General features: G+C 29.7%; 1 protein-coding gene and 1 long non-coding RNA gene across 2 annotated transcripts; both read left to right on the top strand.

The window, feature by feature from the left end:
- Positions 1–13,592: 13,592 nt before the first annotated feature.
- On the top strand, positions 13,593–18,870 carry LOC132933641 (uncharacterized). The gene is made up of 4 exons (XR_009662915.1): positions 13,593–13,685; positions 14,561–14,840; positions 18,654–18,701; positions 18,770–18,870. It is a non-coding gene; the product is annotated as an uncharacterized LOC132933641 (long non-coding RNA).
- Positions 18,871–18,892: 22 nt separating this feature from the next.
- Positions 18,893–19,836, top strand: LOC132937154 (interferon-inducible double-stranded RNA-dependent protein kinase activator A-like). The gene is made up of 4 exons (XM_061003986.1): positions 18,893–19,121; positions 19,185–19,411; positions 19,507–19,609; positions 19,670–19,836. The coding sequence occupies exons 1-4, from the start codon at positions 18,893–18,895 to the stop codon at positions 19,804–19,806; spliced, it is 696 nt and encodes a 231-aa protein (XP_060859969.1). The 3' UTR covers positions 19,807–19,836.
- The last annotated feature ends 572 nt before the right edge of the window (positions 19,837–20,408 follow it).

Raw genomic sequence — 20,408 nt, 5'->3', positions numbered from 1 at the left:
CTTGAGCAGACAATTGATAACATACGAATGCACAGAAAGTGGCAACGGATGCAGTACATCGTCTTTCGTACGAGGGGAGATGGTGTTTGTCAGCAATGGCGTCTGACGTTCCGATTGGTGGAGCGGAGCTCGATGAGCGCGCGGTGAAGTAGAACGCGGTGGTGTTGCTCGCAGAGCGCGCGCACGTTTTGGTAGTGGCGCGCCTGGTGTGTCCACTCGATGCGAGGGAGGTGAACGCGGGTGTGCGCCTGTAGTGGGGTAGGTGATCGCGGGTGTGCACCTGATGTGTGAGAGGTGCACGCGGGGCACACGCCCGAATCGGCGGTGGTGGTATTCGAATTTAGAGAATAGTTTACACAAGTACCGGTGCCTGCAGCCACGATTTGCGATAAGCCTACAGGTTACAGGTCAGTGATTATTCATCAATAGAGCATTTTTATTTTATTTTTTTATTTCTAAAGCTTATAACGTTTTATCTTTGATTACGGACTATGAGAAAAAAAATAAAATATGTTATGCCCTTGGCCAGGGGGAAATAATTAATGTAGTTAAGGGCAGACTCTAAGCGATAGGATTTTCCTTGCATTTAGACCTATATAAGCCGGTCAAAAATAAACATACTTATAGTAGTCCAATTTCAATTTTGAATACCAATTTGAATTAGGTTGCCTCATTTCTATACGTTTTGTAGGTAAAACTTTTTAATTTGTTTGTCTCGTTGCACTTTTAAAGATTAAAAATACATAACATTAATTTTGAGAAACTAAGTAAATTCGTATGGAACCGTCTTAGGTGGTACATGACTTTTTAAAATATCAAAATAATCTATCTCTTACAAAATAAAAATTGGATTACTAGAAATATGTTAATTGGTGTTATTCATTGTCACGAACTCGCGTATAAATTCAAATATATTTTCGATAGTGTTTACGATAGTCGGTAACCTGAGCATGCACGTACGTGTGATATAGAATTGAGTCGAATCGATAAGGAATCCACACTAACACTTCTAATAATCATTTACGAGTTTACGACTAACACAAGTCACTACGACCGCGGGCGGCTACGACGAGATTATAAATTGCCTAAATGTTGCTCCTTAAACAATAGCCACCTTAAATAACGTATAATATTTCCGTGATACATATTTATATATATATATATTTGAATTGCATACATAAAGCAAAGGCGTGTCACGTTTAGTTTGTTTAGTTTAAAAATTACAGTGAATCTATCTATAATTAAACTTAAAGGTAAGAACATTATCTATGTTTGTATGCACCAAAAGGGTTTTAGATTCTGAGCAGAGCAATGAATGTATTGATTTTACAATGATGTGGGTTTTTTTTCTGTATGTCAAACTGTCTGTTTGGATAGAAATCATGGTTCGATTTTTGAGATCAGCATCTTTTCTGATAGAAAAGTGAACCTAGTTGGTTCTTTTGAGAGGGCAAAAACCGCTAAAAATAGGATTTGAATTTCTAACGCTTTGTTACCACAATAGCAATGAATAAAAAGTAATAATATCATAAGGACTACTCTAACCGCTTAGAATCGTTTTTCATCATTGTATTCAAATATAACACATCCGTTACAACTACTATACAGGAGAGTGGTACCCACTTGTACACCTTTTTTTATTAATTCTTTTTTAAATATGTAGGTACATATTACTACTGTGATTTGTAAATTGTATACCTAAGTACTTGTTTGTGTACCGTATTGTTAACTTAAAATACGACGCCAATGTGCTGTGTACCTATTATTGTAATTTAAAATTATGATATTTTTGTGTAACTGCCCGGCGCGCTCTTTCCTCGTTTCGACGACGCGGCGTACGAATATCACTGCATCTAGCCGTGGTGAAGAGGAGCAGCTCCCCTACAAAACCAAAAAAAAAAAAAAACAAAACACAATACACGATTTAAAATGAATACGGTGAAATCTCATGTGCTCGAATATTATTTTCTCGATCGATACACAAGAATGTTGTTTCTGGCGACGACGCGGGCAGGTGCAGGACATTGGGGTGGCGTCGTAGCTAAACTCGTGTGTGTGTGTGTGTGTGTGTGTATGTGTGTGTGTGTATACATATATATACAATACTTTCGTGTTCCTCCTAAAATGACGAGGGTTCGTGCGTTGTTGTCAGACTTCGGCAAGGGATGAGAACAAAGACCAGCGGTTGTCGCCGCCATCGCCATGGTACCGAGAAAAAATTCAACGAGGGTCCTATATTCACCCTCACAGTTTGAACAAACACACGGCCGCATGGGGTAGTTCGGGGGGGGGGGGGGCGGTCCGTGATCGAAACTGACTTAGAATGTGGTCGAAAAGACTTCACCCATCGAGTATATATAATGTACAAAATACTAACGCGCACATTCAACGTTTCATACTAATATTATATGTTATACGTTATACTCGATGAGAAGTGGTTCTCAAACAGCGTGTCGTGCATTGCCGTGATGCGCGTTTTCGAAAAACAAAATCGATAATATTTTATATTGTACTCTGAATTCAGATAGCGACGTCGCGACGGTCTATAGAATATTCATAAGATTTCGTAATAGCTATTTCATTAATTAACACTCGCGTTTAAAAAAACAGCCACACAATTCGGTTAGGCTGGACTTCAAATAATATAGGTATAATAGTATAGCTGTCCAAATAAATTTCTTCACGTTTTAATAATAATAATATAAGACAAGATAATCATCTGAGAGCAGAGTTTAACCATTCAAACTGTATAAAATATGTCGTTGTTTTGTACGCAATTCCATTTACTATAGTGAACCTATTCATTATTTTAAATAATATGCATAAATCATCAAAAGGTCGGAAATGCAGTGCAGAACTATAAGGTTATGATGTCATATTGTATTGAGCCACGTAAAACGAAAATATTAGGTACTTCTCAACACTGTAATTATTTACTTGGTAAGAACATAATAATTTTACTACGATATCGAATTTGTAAATTAATAAATATTTAAATTTTAGTGGAAAATGTTAGCGCCAAGTAAATAGTAATATTAGGTACTGGTTTAGTTGACTTCCGCCAATAAAGTATTCTCCCACCACTTATATCTTGTAATTTCGATGTTCTAATCATTTGTTAATAAATGTACAATTATTATTAAACGAACAATATAATATTATTACTGTACAAAATCAGTGGTCAAAATAAATAATTATATTATTCATTCAAAGTCTACAAACAAATAATAGATTTGTTTTGCGCGTGTAGCCACAATAATAATATTATTCACTTATCGGCTATTGGTAAGGCCTATGTTTGCGAACAGTGTGAGAGTGCGAAAAATGACAATCACGTGTAGTATTTATACTAATTTAATTTTAGATTCTGAGTGGATCGATGCATGTACTGGTTTTACAATGATGTGTCTTTTTAACTTTTAATTTTTATATTTATTTTTATTTTTGTGTCTGTGTACACTACAATTAGTTGAAGTACTGCTTCGATTTTCAACTTGTTCGATGGGAAAGTGAATATTGTTGGTGCATTGGGGGAGGTCAAAATTTAAAATTCCCAGTAATTTTCAAAAGCGCCGTAAAAAACCCACTTGTAATCTACTGTACAGCAGAGCGACATCGTTCCCACTTGCCCACATTTTTATTATTGTTTTTGTACATGCTTCATGCTTGAGGTATATATTATTACTCCGGTTTTACTCACCAGTATTTAGAATTAATTGTTATTATTGAAAATCTTTAGTAAAAATATTATTTATATATTATATTAATATATACTGTGTACTTAATTTGTGTTTTACTTCTCTACGAACTCTGCTCGGGAATACTATTACGGCATAAAAATTAATTGATGTTAAGTGATTTATTTATTATACACCAATGTGCAATAGTACTTAGTAGATTCTCTAGTAGTAGTGTAGTACTATAATAATGTGTTTCGTTTTTGTTATTAAATACAATTATGTTTATTAGGACAAGAGTACAGACATGATACATTTAGTAGATGAAATTAACAGACTATAACGAAATGTCTAATGTACGTATTATATTATTATCCATTGGCCAATCCATGCGTATCTGTTAGTGTTTTATAGATATGTAATATAAATTATAAATAACTTGAATATCGATATTTAGTTCTTAAATGAAATTGATGTGAATGCGAATGTTTTTAAATTAATGTGTTCTACGCAATTTTTTTTTAATTTCGGCAAAAATACAAGAGATATTGAGTCTAAAAATTATAGTATAAATATTTGGTCATAATATTTAAAGTCTCTAGAATTATTCCCCTGTTTAAATTATGGGTAACAATATACATTTTGTTGAATTCCAATGTTGCGAATATTTCTATTTTATTTATAAGTCTTTATCGATTAATTAAAAAAATAATGAACATTTTCTACTATTATGACCAAAGTACTAGCTAGTTGCAACCGGCTAACTACTATAGACACCAGTTTCAAAGTTGATGATAGACATATTTTGTTTAATCCGCATCGTTGTAAAACCAATGCGTCGCTCTCTTCTCAGAAACAAAATAAAAATTATTATAAAACCACTAGTTGACTATCCGCTTCGCTCAGAATCTAAACATTTTACTGTCGAGTCTCGATAACTTGAACCTCGATAACCTTTTTTCCCCTTGAAATGTTTTTAACTTGTGTTTGTGGTACCTATATATCTAAAAAAAAAAGAAAAAAACATAGGTCAAATTTATTTTCATTTCCACTGAAATATGATTTATCGAGACTCAACCGTATTATATAAATTATTATGATCTTCCAACATAATACTATGATAATAATAATAATAACTAAGTCGACGGCTAATTGGAAAAAAAAAATAATTTATACCCAACATAAGTGTGTAATATAAATCGTTCGTGGAGTCATATAACTCATAAATCATCATGAGTTTTACCATTGATTTTGTATTATAAACATAAAATGTAAACATGTTATAAAATAAATGGTTTTGGTGTTTTACTTACTGGTTACATCACCTTGTAGAATTTTGATAATAATGATGCTATATTCGCGCTGGGAGATAAATAGATAATGTTTTTACGAATTGATAACCAACCGGTATTTAAAATAATATATTAGTACTTAAACTTAGTAAACAGAGTCATTAATAATGATTATACTACTGTACAGTTATTATTATTTCTCAGTATTCATTATACTTTTTACAAAGTAAAAGTTTTAACTAATTTTTATTAGCTTATTCTACACTTTTTTAATCGATTACTCGATATCTGTCCACTATAAAAATATTATTTAAGTTATTTATACAATTTATTATTTAGCTTTGAAAACCTACCACAGAACGACACAATAATATCATCGTAAAACGGTAGATATTTATTTTGGTAGGTAATAATTTGTATTGCTTCTCTGTTTATTTCCACCGTAAAGTATCGAATTCTATTTCGGAAATAATCGTTTTCCAGCTGTCGAGTGTCGACCAATTAAAAATAAATAAATACAATCACTTGTCTACAGTTCACTATTACACATGTTTACATATTATTCTATTTGTTGAAAACTTAATTAGCGAGAGGGTACAGAAGAGATTGCCCTTTTACTTTGAGCAGTATACGCAAATCAAACAGTGATTGTTAGTGGTGTGTACTTGAAACATTTCATCAGTTCAATTTAAATCAATTAAAGGCTAAAATACCCACATCTCTCGGAGTTTCACGTGTTATAATACCTATCGAGACACACACAACACTATTTATTAGAAATTTAAACGCACATAATAAACTGTAAATCATAAATATCATATTATTATTATTATTATTATGGAAAAAACAGAAAAAAAAATTTTGACTCTTATAATAATATTCAAAAATTGTGTAATTATTATGACTTACAAAAAATTATTTAAAAAATACGCATGAAGTTCTCGATTGTGTCGAGCTCGCCGTGATTGGCGATCTATATTACGTGTAAATGTTGCTCTCCTGACACTCCACAAATACTTTCTTTGAAATTTTAATTTAATAAAACATTTAATTCTTAATGAATTTTCTTTACATGTTTCATTTTTGAGCTTGTACGGTTGGTAATTGGTATGTAAGTTAAATGCTTATTATTTAATTAGGACATAAACGACTGGGAAAATAAATTTTAGCAAAATATATAGGTATATAGGTATACGGTATACCGACATATTAAAGAAAACATATATTTTATCAATTATAAATTATAGTTGTGACTTGTGGTCTTTTGTTAAAACTAGGTACAATGTAATTTTTAGTAACTTATAACTATAGATACTCATAAAAAGTAGTTTGTGTAAAACTGAGAAAATAACTCAATTGAGTTGTAAATAACAAAAAATTAAAATCAATAAATGTAGGAAAACGTTTAGGTTATATTATACTCTATATACTAACTAAATATATTGAATAAAAAATATAACATTTTTAACTATGAGTAATTGCACATTTATTATCGCGATAAGTTTATTTGTATTTTGTAGATCCTGCAAACGTTATACCTATTTGACAAAAACGGATTGAAGTTTGTACCTAATCGTAATTATAACAGAAAGCGATAATCAAAAATAATTAAATACCGCAAAACAAAACTTAACTATTAACAAAATATATTATATATCATTAAACGAAAAACAACGCAAAACGTAATTCATAGAATATCATTAAACAAAAAATAAGGCAAAACGAAATATTTTTAAATCTATTTATTTTAAAGGTCTGTAATTTGTTTCGTAGAAACATTTATTTCATGCAAACAATCTAAGAACTGATTATATTATATATTCCGTATCCGTTCAATTACCTACTAACGTTAGTTATTATCTATAAACTAAATGGGTATTAACACTATTTGAAATAACGGAAAACTTGTATACCGTTCTCGTTTTAAATAACGATAAACGCAAGACTTGGATAACGTTTTAATTTTGTATAACAATAAATTCAAGACTTAGATAACGTTTTAGTTCTGAATATCGATAAACGCAAAAGTTAATAATGTTTTAATTGTAAATAACATAAATAGGAATTTTTTCAAATGCAAGTCTTGGTATTTTATCTATTTTTCTATATTATATGTTTAATAGAATAATATTAAAATTGGTAAATGGTAATACAAGTACCCAATTTTAAGTATAACTATATTATTTATTTCAAAAACACTACTTGCTCCCCGTAGTTGCCTATTATACGTGTTGCTCTAAACACAATATTTTATCTACATTTAAAGTATATTTTTGAATTTTCGTTTTACGCATGTGATGTGTTATTAATTATTATGCACCCAAGACGTTAGTAGAACCAGCATTTTTCCTAAGTGTTTATTTTTTTTTGAAATATTTAAAATCGCATAAAATATGTAATTTTTGTAATTTTTGACATTGTGGTTATAATAGGCATATTGACAGGTGCGTGTTTAAAGAAAATATCTATTGTTTTTTTTAATATTAAAAAAGAACTAAACGTTTTATCGAAACTCTGATACTTATAATATCGTTTTAAGTACAAACATCACTAATTTATACAAAAATCAAACGCTAAAAATAAATATTTCTGGTTAGTAAATCATTATATTATGTAAAGCGAGTATAACTATTACATACCTACACATTTACACGTGCACGATAGGCCATTATATGGATAGCCCGCCAATATTATTATTTTTACATTGTACTTTGACCAAATTATTTTTAATAGTTCCGACTACACAATGATTTAACATTTTAATAATATTTCGAATAACAATTTTTTTTGTGTTGTGTGTTCCTATTGTCCATGGGTCATAGTACTGTTTTTTTTTTTAACTTTTGATAAGAGATAGTCAGTTGTTTTACTTAGAAAATAAAAGGTATATCGTTCAGGGTTCAACCGTTGAACTCTTCTATAATATTTGAAAATACTTACGACCAACAATTGTTTATGATAACCACGAATACTATAAAGTTTAATTTGTAATCAATGTAAAAACTATATAACCCGTAGTTCACTGGTCTTAATAGTTCCCCGTGTCCATCCGTATAACATTATATATATATATATATATATTATTATAACTGGTATAGCATGCTCACAAGTATCGGTTATCCACTCGGCATTCTGCCATAATCGAGATCAGTTAATTATAATGATAATACTTTTTTATTATTATATCGATTCGTTACTCATAGCTTTATTCCAGCGGTTCCCAAACTGGTCAGCCACGGGACACAAACATAAAATAATATTATTTACGGTTTATATGGTAATTATTTTTGTTTAGTTTCGATTTTAATTCTATAAATAATAATTTATGTCTTTTATTTAATTATTCATGTATTAAATATTAATGTTCCAATATTTACCACAAACTATACTGCAGCTAATGAGCTCCCGATGATGGGAAATGTAAATTATTAGAACCATATCCTATTATCTTCTTTGTAACATTAGTGATCATTGCACAAACTACCTATATTTTAAAATGTCCATTATTTGTGGTTAATGTAGCCATTATACCAGCTACCAGCCCATACTTATAAAAAATAAAATTATTTAAAAAATTGTAGGTAGGTACTTGACTACTACCTACGATTACCCGGTTAGTTCAATATTCTGCAATTATTATGACTACCGTTGATTAACACTGTGATATGGTATTTTAAGACAATTTTGAAAAAAATTATAGAAGTATAGGCCTGTCCAATAACACTTCAATCGTAAAATATAAATGACAAACGCGAAAACCATTTTTTTGCTGTAACACGCATTTTCACAAAAGAATATCGGATTTACTATTGAAAGAAAAACGTCCTTGAATTGTCCATCGACAAATCATTTTATCAAAAAGATGAGTCTAAAAAAAACTGATACTGATACTGTAAAAACTATACTTCGAAACCGCTGATATTTTTTAATGCAGGTACCTAGTAAATATTGTGTTTTAATAATTTATAGTTATTTTAGGGACAAGGGAGACCTCTTTATATTATTTGTCTTGCAGATTAGGAAATTGTCTTAAAATAATAATTTATAACCAATGTTAACCCATGATAGTCGTAAATCGCAATTACAGATCAAGTTTACCGGAATATCGTATAGGTATAGTCGGGATGAAGTACATAATATAACGGATTGTCTTTGTCCATCAGAATATCAAAAGTTGTGTCCGGATTTTTTGTTTTACAAATTCACCGTATCTAAACGTAGTCTGCGGGTCTCACACACCGCATAAATTCAGACGTTAATATTATACGTGCACGAATCCTATGGATCTGGTTTATCACATGACAATTTTTTGAATTGTCGGTTTTTTCGGCAGAGGGGAAAAAACTGAATAAAAAATCGAAAAACGAAAAAAACTAACCATAAAAACCATGAAATTGAAAACGAATTTGTATATTTTATTGGAAATATTAAGTTCTAATTACAAATTCAAATCAATTATAGTTGTAATTGAAATTATATTTATCCAAAGTTGCATTTAAATCATTAAAAATATAATATTTAAAACTATTTATTTTTTTTGTATGCCTTACTATCTTTTTGCTATTTATTATATTAATATATTGTATTTTATGACCAAATTGTATTATTTGACCAACCTTGCATATAAACAATGCGAGATCAAAAAAAATAATCTATTTAAAAATGTTACTCAAATTTAATATTTTATTATTATTTTATACAATCGTTTTGATTTATATGGCCCGTGTTTCATTTATATTTACCTATTATTTATTAATTTCCTGATATATGATCTAACTAACTATTAGGTCAGATGGGTTATTGCTTTAAATATGTAATTACAAAATTAGGAGTAAGTAATGTCTAATAAAAATATAAAATATGACATAATATTGTATATAATAGAAAATTTGGTTTTTTCTGGTTTTTTCCGTGAATCAACTCTCGTACTTGGTCGATAATAAATTTTACAGAGATGAACGAGTTTTATATAATTGGTTATCAATGAGAATTAGCGAACGTTTTTCATTAATGTTTCTCGTAATACATTCACAGCCGGGCATCGCTGCCGAATTCGGTAGATGTACAAAAATGAAAAAAAAAAGTTTGGGAACCATAACTTGCCTTGTTATTACATATTATTTCGTATTTAATTTAATTTTAATTTTACTGTAAATAAATATCATACAAGACATGTTTCCACGTATTGCTTAATACGCGTTAACCTGCAGGGGGCATCGTGCGAGTGCATCGTTCGATTAGAGGTCGTCCGACTTGTTTTCTCCGTTTGGTTTTTTTTTATTTTCCATAATAAATTATGCGGGTACACAATAAAATATATTATTTTCCGTAGGCATATGGGTGTAGACGAAATAACAAACTATAAGCTATATATTATAACCCGCTTTCGATGACTCGACAATACATAATAATATTATATTATAGTCATTAATGCAACGCATCGCCCTATCGTCGCACATACTTGTTGCTGCGTGTGGTGCTCACAAAGCGACCGTTGTCGCCCCACTTCTACCCTTCCACCACACAATCAGCACCCCTACCACCCCACGACCATGTAACATTACCATCACAGACTTATCTGTAAGTCTATACATATGTGCACACAACACGCTCCTCTCATCTCACGAGCCCCATCCACGTTACGAGTTACGACCGTAATTAATTCTGTTTATAATATACTATACAATAACCTACGGATCGATAATCTCATTTTATGTATTATAATCTAAAAAAGAAACGACGTAAAAACGTCACGGCGTACCATTTTATGGGATAAATTAATATATTCTGTTGAAACTCGTAATGTCACTACAGACAATATCATCAGTTAGCGGCCGCCATCACAAGACCAAATTTTAATTAAAACCGGGATACTGAATTAATGACAAACAGCATACAAATAGTGCCTATGTAGGTATTATAGTCGATATAATATTAAATTATAACGTTATCGTGCGTCCGTCGACAGTAATCGTCCGAGTTGGTTGTCGCCTCCATCTCGCGCGGGACACAAATCATTATTACGGTTTACTACTATCGGTGTTCGCCGGAAAATAATGATGATTAAAATATAAAATTAAAACAGCATAAAAACGTTACATTCTCTTTTGAAAGTAATATCGTGTTAAACAGGGGCGTAGCTAGAATATTTTTCTGGGAAGGCCGAAAAAATGAATTCCTATGTATAGCTATAAATTATATAAATTTAATAAAACAACATCGATTAATTTAGGATTTTTTCGTTTTTAAACATAAAATTATTATTATTCATCTTATATTTCACAAACAAATCACAATCACAATTAAATTAACTTCCAGAACTATAAGTTAAAATTATAAAATGGTACCTATATGAATAAAAACTAATTTTATTTTATTTTATTTAATAAAACTGTTTTACCCATTAGGTACTTATAGAAAAAGGAAGTAAGTGCATAAAATAAAATCGTTATTGGAAACAGTTTCAGTTGGTTTACAATTGGCTGTAAATTCACTAAAAAACGTTTTATTATTCGAAAACTGCGTTGTATTCGATGGTTGTCAGTTATTTTAACCAAACTATACAAATATCGTTTAAATCATACCAATCACCAAAGCTGTAACGGATAAAATATTTAGGTGGAGGGGCCCAACATTTTTAGACTCCGAGCGGAGTGATCGAGAGCTCTCGAAAGATCTAGTCGTTTTACAATGGTGTTTATATTTTTTTTTTATTCTGTATACAAAATTTCTACCAGAAGGAGTGCTTCGATTTCAACATAATATAGTATCTTATCATTTAGAAACTTGGATCAAAATGTTACTTTAGAGAGATCATTTTTTGATTTTCCCAATAATTATTTAATGACATGGGAAAAACCACCGAAAAATTACAAAAAATCGCTAAAGATGGGATTTTAATTTCTAACGCTTTGTCCATCACCATAAAAACGAATAAAAATAAAAATAACGATTATAGTTATTTTGATGTAATTTATAATATTTATTAAACACACAGGTTATAATAAAATATAATAACAATATATAATATTCAGACCATCTCTGCTCAGGATTGTTTTTTGTACACAATGATATGATATCATTGTATTCAAATTTAACACAATCTGTACATATGCAAATAATATTCTAATTTGTAATATGTATAATACTATAATGAATTGCATATTTTGTGTATAAAACATTTCTAATTCACAATTATTCAACATACAAATCTCTAGTCTGACTGTAATTACCTACATTTTTTACTTTAAAAACTAAATAAATTCATTTTTTTAAATTTTGATAAAGACAAAATATTTGAGAAAACCAAACACATTATGTATAATCATTGCAAATCATATACAATTTAATTATGTGTTGGTGCTATCTATAACTACTTGTCTCCAGTTAAACTTTGTTAGCTAATTCCTGAAAGGTAGGAATAACGAATTTCGCCCGGGGCGTAGGCACCTCTCGCTTCCCCCCTCCCCCCTTGCAACGGTCCTGTTTGTGTCATTTGCGTATTTAATTAAATCTTAAGATCTCTAATACTTAGTAGCATTATAACATTTTATTTTAAGACAACTTTTCTAAATTTGTAAAATTAGAAACAAAATTATTGTTCGTTAAAAAAAAAAACAGAAAAAAATATAGTAATCTGGAGTAAAAATCAAATAAAAAGGATTTCGAAAGTATTCAAAATACACTTGTCATAAAGTATTTGATACTTAGGTACCAAAAATGTATTTAAATACAATAGCAGTCATAGTACGCAGTACCTAGTATACAACAAGATTTAATAATTATTGTGACAACAAAATGGACGGTCACGAACGGTAAAACATTAATAAATATATAATATTATATAGGTAGGTAATCAGGTAATCTGCAGAGAGTGATTTCGTACGCGTTGGGTGGCTGAAAGAGACGTAATCAGTCGTTTCGATAGGATCAGTTCTCGGTGGAATGGGAGTTGCAAATCTGGTTCGCTAGCCAAAAGACGTCATTGTTCCTACCTATATTATAATCGTCAGGCGGCGTCTAATGACCTCGACGGGTTGCAATAAATTAACATAATAGTCGTTCGCAATAATCATGGCGGCGCATTCGGCCCTCCTCCATTTCTGCGGTTTTCAACGTTAATATTATGTTTGTGGGTTTGCAAACGGTCCATTGTTTCAATCAAAAGTATGTACCAATCCTACGTCGTTCATACCGACGGACCTGTTGTGGGCGGTGTAATTTTGGAAACATTTACATAAAACATAACACATTTGGGTACAAAATATATAGACACGACGTTTGGATGACACATAGAATAAAATGTATTTGGGTAGGTACATAACCATAATTTTACCTGTAAAATCATAGAAAATTTGGGTAAATATGTATAAGACACGTTTGAGTATAATAAAACCAAGTATGGTACATACGTAGGTTAATATACACGCAGTGTTATCCACTAAGTTGCAAAAATAAAGGCAAAATACGAAAATAAAGATTTTTATAGATTTAATGTAATGCATAATATAATGATCAAATAATGTTTATACTTAATAGTTAATAATTATAATATAAAATATATTTTTTTATAAATTTCATATTATAATACATAATAATCAAAATATTTGAAAATTTATGTTTCAGAAAAGAAAGTTTTGGAGAAGGCCATCGGCCACTAAAAGTCAACTTCCTCATAGTATCTGCTGCAGAGTAACGCTACAATCGGCTCTGAAAAGTAAGAATGAAAATAATATGTTTAAAAACTTTTACCCTAACGGTCTAACATGATTTTTTTTTAATAATAACGATTCATTTTTGATGTCTGAAAAAATTTAAAAAAAATTAATAATCTCGGAATTTTCAAACTTTGATTAATCGGAATTTAAATCAGAAATCGTAAAATATGGACTAACCGATCTTAAGTAGACATTATAACGAATTCATATCAGTTTTCTGAAAAATTATCGAATCATCAGGTCATCCGGACAAATTACATACAAATGAGCATACTAAAAATTGTTTACCGTTCACACGCGCAACGTGACGTCGGTGACTTGTACGGGAACACACCGCAATTTCTTTTACACACAGTCACACACACTAACGATCACTTCCTTCGTACACATTTACAAGTCCCGCATGATGCATGCAATTTTAAAATTCGCTAATTCGTACTCCTTAAAAACGGTCCACCACCGATCTCCATAATTTTTTTATGTTTGTAATATAATATAATGTACCTACTTAGGATCGGTTACGGACTACGGTCGCCGGTGGACACCAATATGTCTATAGCTGGGCGAGGTTTATACTTTATTATTTGTAATCGTAGACTTATATTAATAGACAGAATATAAGGCATGATAACGCTTGCAAGGGTAGAGCCATAAGCTAAGATAAACTTAGTTTAGTATCTTAGTTCATGGAGCTTGTTCGAGGATCGGGCGCTATTAAAGCTATGTATTGGCTGTCCTCGGAATATTGCCATTTCTCTCACTATTATTTTATTATTTACGCATCCCAGTCCTCGCCGACGATAAATTTAATGTTCCGTCTATTTCTATAAGTCTATGTTTGTAATAGGTATTATAATATCTTCTTTGTTATCAGTTATCAATAATCAATAAATCATATAAGTCCTACGCCAACTATTCGCCGGTTCGCCGTTGGTCACTCGCGTGGATACCAGTCAGATATTTTTCGTCTCCGTTCAAGTCTCTTCGCTTCAAAGTTCAAGCTGCTCTTCGCTTCTCCGGCAGTTTGGTGTGCTCGCCGTATTAACTCCTTACCTACCAACGAGTCCGAATAATATCTTCGAATACCTACATACCGATCATCAGATCATGTCGAATCAGGTGCAAGATGGTAAATCGGAAGTGATGCCCATGAGGTGAGTATAATATTAAAATATAATAAATATTAATGATAGAATGTTGACGAAACGATTGTGTTTGTGAGTTGTACCTAGACGCGATTTTTTTTCGTGTCTTTTACACGTTTTCCTTGTGGCTGTGCGACTTATTTATTTGGGTGAACTTTTCGACGTTTCATGTGCGTTTGTTTTCTCTCTCTGGCCCACGCGCAACACAGACAAAATCGCATTCACTTGAAATAGTTTTTTTTTTTTTTTTAAGTTTTTGAGTAATCTTAGAGTTACATGACAATAATTATAGAGAATTATAGTTTTGAGAGTACTAAGTATCGATTTGTCTAAATATGGTCTAAAAAAAATGTTTAATTCGTTTAAACACCTGTTAAAAAAAAATGTTTTGATTTTGCAAGTCGTACCTATAGAAAGTCAAACAATAATAAAATATAAAACTGATTTGCCAAACCCTCGAAAATATTATAATGTTTATAATATTTGTAATAGGTTATTTTACTTACTCTAAGGTTACTCAAAAATCATAAAAAACGATTTTACGTGATTGCGTTTTATCTATTTTGTGCGTGGGTCTGAGAGAGATAACAAATATTGTACTGATATCCTCTTAACAACAACTAATAACAACACAATTTTTTTTGCTTGCATATTTAGACGTTAGAGATTATTTTATATATAAAAGTCCGGATTTGTATGCACTTAAAAAGCTCAAATTAATATCCATTTATGCATCAGAAAACGTAGTAATATGCACCAAATATGCTCTTGAAATGATTGATATGCGTTCTTAATAATTATACAAATCGTCAACATTTTTTACTCCTGTCTTCCATCAAACTGCACATTATATAATTTATATATTTACTTGATTTTTCAAAAATCATGGAAAGATTTTCTTACTTTGTTGTAATTCAAAAACGAATAACTGAAGAAAACAGTGAAATTTTATGTATTAAATACATGAAAATACTACCATAATATGTTTATTTTATCATTGTCTATATACGATAAAATTTTCAAAATTTTCAAAATATTTTGATTTGTTTTGAGCTAACCCGGACATTTTTATTCTATAAATGTCAATACAATTTTATTCATCAAGTTTAAAAGTAATACAAGGCTCCTGATAATAATTATATTCTTACGATACCATGTACTGCAGTTTAAAAATTTTAAAAATACATAAGTACGATTTTTGTACATATTAAATAACCAAGAATAACAACCTTATTATTTTGTTGTAATTTAAAAATATTATTCGTGAGTACTTGAAACTTATTAAGTATATTATTGTATACAAATATAATAAAATGCAAATAATATTAATTTAACTAATCAGCTACCGAATTAATAATAACAAAATACCTAAATATAATATAAAATATCCTAGTCTGACAAACCGCCTTCGCTCAGAATCGTTTTTCGTATAAAATGATATTATATCATTTAATTCAAATTTAAAACCAAACCAATTACATTGGCCCATTTACAGCCTAGTGTACAGCAGAGCATCACCCACTTAGGTACGCGTATTTTAATTTTAAATTATATATTGTGGTTTTAACTTTATGGTTGTCTAATGTGTGGGTAATATCCAAACTACTGACTCGACTTACACGCGATGCTTTTTATATGGACATACGCTATTATACTGTATATTTGTGGAAAATTCAGCTGTGAAATTGGACAAGAACACAACCGAGGTGCCATCTGTTTGGTTTTTTATGCGACTTCTTAAAATGTATTTTTAAGAACAAATTTACTCGAGCGAAGTTGAGTCATACAGCTAATTTATTAATAATAGATATAATGTAGAATAAAATCTATTAAAAATGTGTGGGAGGCTAATCATGATAATGCCAGGAAAGTATACACTTTTGTTATATTATCATAGCGCCAGATTTATCATTATTATTTATTTAATTTACAATTTATTGTCAAAAATTGATTTTATCATTTATATCTGCTGGTATTTATAAATATAGTATTCAAATTACGATGTTAATCATGTTGTTTATTTTTGGTTACCAATATCATATTAATCATCTAAATTATTAATATATGTGGTGAATGTTATATATAAGTGTATGTAGGTATAACCTAAAAATCTTAAAATTATATAAATAGTATTTTTAAGTTTAAGTTTGGAAAACAATAGATATTATAACAAATAAATATATTTTTGTGCTGGTTAAAGATATTTTATTTTTCTAACTGATTTTGTTCTCATGGTTACTAACAAACAAAAACATATTTACGATTCATACATTTACCTTGTTTAGGAAAAATATCGCATTTTTTTAAATTGGGAACAATTATTATTTTAGTTATTTTTTTTGTTATTTTAAAATATTATTTGTGGGTACTTGAAACTTTAAAGTATATTATTATATTTTATACATACAATGACATTTTAAAATGTAATGATTATGTAAAAATTATTGTACATTTAACATACATTTGTTTATTGAAACAAGTGCTTAGAGTAGAGGTTATGGGTGTAACACAATAAATTCAACTGTAGTTTTATTGTTGCAAATCTATAGGTGCCTAGTAAAATTGTAGGTGACAGAAAACTAACCACTTACCTAATACCAAATTCACATGAAAAAATTAAGAATATTTTTTATATGTAAAGGAATAATAACATTAAGACTAGGTAACTATTTATTTTTATTTTTGTGGTGAAACTAACATTAAGACTAGGTAACTATTTATTTTTATTTTTGTGGTGAAACTAACATTAAGATGTATCGGTACCACTTTTGAACCAGTCTATTGGCTTAAAAAATAAAAAATAAATGGAAGTGCAATATATACCATGTGTCTGCTGAAACCGGGTACACTTTATCACTCCATGTAAATATTTTTCAATTCTGTTTGTGGGATATTTTATTTGATTAATGGATCATACATTTCTATGACTTATATTTTTGTTCAATAATATATTTTGCGCATGCACAATGCAACGTCAATTTTTAATGGCAACCCATATTTTGAATATCATTATTGAATCAATTGATTTTTTCAAGTAAATTTGATCTATCAACTCGATTCTAAACCCAAAATTGGCAAAACTAGAGCTGGATATAATTTTAAAAAAATGTGTTATTTTTCATTCTAAAGACCATGATACAATTTATTAAAAGTACTATTGTTAAAGTAATAAATTATTAAGTATTTATGAATTATTATTTTATTAATACATTATGAAATTACATTATTTAGTATAAAATCATGTACTTTCAGAAAATACCTATCATTAAACATTCGTTATTAAACTAATCATTGAATGGGCGAGCAAGGACTTGCAACAGCGAGGTGTCCTTGCCACAGGGTGCAAATGTTCACTGTTGTATGTTTTTGCTCACCATTGCAAGATATTTTACTCTGCTGCAACATCAATGTCCACAACATTATTTTTAGTTCTAGCTAGCTTGACCTTAAATAAAAACAATAAAAAAACATAAATTAACTAAAATGTTTTGTTAGTGGCACATGACATCATAAATCATAGTTAAGCAGAGATATGCAAAAAAGCAAAAAATAATCAGAAAAACTGGAAATGAGCATATTTTGAAAAAAGCAAAAAAAACACAAATTTTATAATTGAACGTGTTGTGACATGACATATACTTCCATAGCACTCTGCTACATTATATGTCAAACCATAAAAATAAGTAAATGCTATAAGTCCCAAGCCCTGCTAATGAGTAATAAAGACAAGTATACCCTGTTTTCGCAGACACACATTACGTAAAAAGTTTTAACTACCTAGATGTAACTACAAACATTTATAAGTATACATTTTGTTTTCAGGCAACCCTCCAAACAGATATTGTATTGGAATCCTCAAATACTAAATAAGTTAGTGCATTTTATATGTAAATAACCACAATTATGTCTGTATTTAAATGTTAATTGTTTTATTCCAGAGATGTCCCAAGACTGGAAAATGTTGATGTTGATGTTTATAATGGCCATGACCAAGGAATTGCTACTACTTCTTCTGGCCAAAGTTTAGTGCTGTCCTCAGCAGAGTATGTACACTTAATATAATGCAAAGTGAGATAGACATCCAGTACCTAAGTATAATTTTTTTTTTCAGAGACATTTTTAGCTTTAAGTCAAAGGTCCGTATAGAATTAAATCCTATTGGTTCACTGCAAGAATTATGCGTAGCCCGTCACTTTCCATTGCCCATCTATACTTTTTCTGATGTGAGCTTACAGGAACATAATCCAAGATATAATGTGGTGTGTTCCATATCTATTTACATCTCCTCAGGTAGATATTTTGTACAAAATTATATCTCTATTAAATATTATTAAAGAAAACATTTTTGAATAGGCATAGCATCAACTAAGAAAGCAGCTAAAAAAAAAGCGGCTTATGAAATGTATAAGCAAATAGAAAAATTGACTTCAGAAGATGTGCATGAAGTTATTGACAATGAATTTGAAAAGAAAGATGTATCTCATAAAATTGTGTCCTCTTTATGTCATGAAACGGTGACTATTTTGAAGACCTTTTTTGGTGCAATAAGTGAACCTCAAACGCCACATTCACAAAGTATGGTAAGTAACTAATATATTGATTATAGTTTATTCAGTGTGACAGTGCTACTAATAGATATTTAATTATTATTATTGTTATTATTTTTCTTATCTAGATAAACCCAAATAAATGCAAGTTGACAGCTGTTGATGCTTTGAAAAAAATTTCAGAAAGAGAAAGTTTTACTTTAAATTGTGACGTGATTTATAAAAATATCGGTACGAAATTTATTAAAATAAAAACGTTTTATATTTTAATATCATTATATTTTTTCTCAGATAAAGTAGAAGTTTTGTTGAAGGCAAATACTACTCCAATTGTTGTGGTTTCAGAAGCAGGAAAAAATGAAAACGAGGCTCAAGAATCTGCTGCTTATTTTATTTTGGCATACTTAAAAATAAAACTTCGTATTTAGTAATAGAATTAAAAAAAAACATGTATTAAGTTTTCCATTACACTTTATGAATAACGATCATTATTTCTTTAAATTAATTATTAAATTGTTTAATTAATTGCATGATAATAATTTCTATATTCGATTTGTCAATTTATTTTTCAGTTTAAATACAGTATTAAGCAAAAGTGGTTAATTATAATACTAATAATTAAGTAATAAACATAACTAATTTTTATTTTATTTTTAATGTTATTTGATATAATGATTCATTTTGTATAACATAGGTGTTAATTTATAATAAAGTGAATCAATGTGAACAACTAATACACAAATGGCACAGGGAAGACAACCTTGCATGTAATTGTGGAAAAAGTCGGAAAAAAATTAAACATATTATTACGGAGTTTCAAGTAGTCTCAAGGAGTTTCTATTGGCATTTTCCAAAAAATTAGGAAAGAATTATTATAACCTAGGGGTGTAACCAACAAAATAAAAATATATTCAATAAAAACAATTGTCCTATCAAGACATTCATATTATTTAGTAGGTTATTAGTAGTAGACAGATATCATACTAGAACAGTGGTCGTTTTTAACTTAATGCATGGCGTATTTTAAAAA

This window comes from Metopolophium dirhodum, chromosome 1 (genome assembly GCF_019925205.1).
Source record: "Metopolophium dirhodum isolate CAU chromosome 1, ASM1992520v1, whole genome shotgun sequence".
Classification (NCBI taxonomy): Eukaryota; Metazoa; Arthropoda; class Insecta; order Hemiptera; family Aphididae; genus Metopolophium; species Metopolophium dirhodum.
Note: the sequence above shows the minus strand (reverse complement) of the source record. Positions and strands in the feature narration are given on the sequence as shown.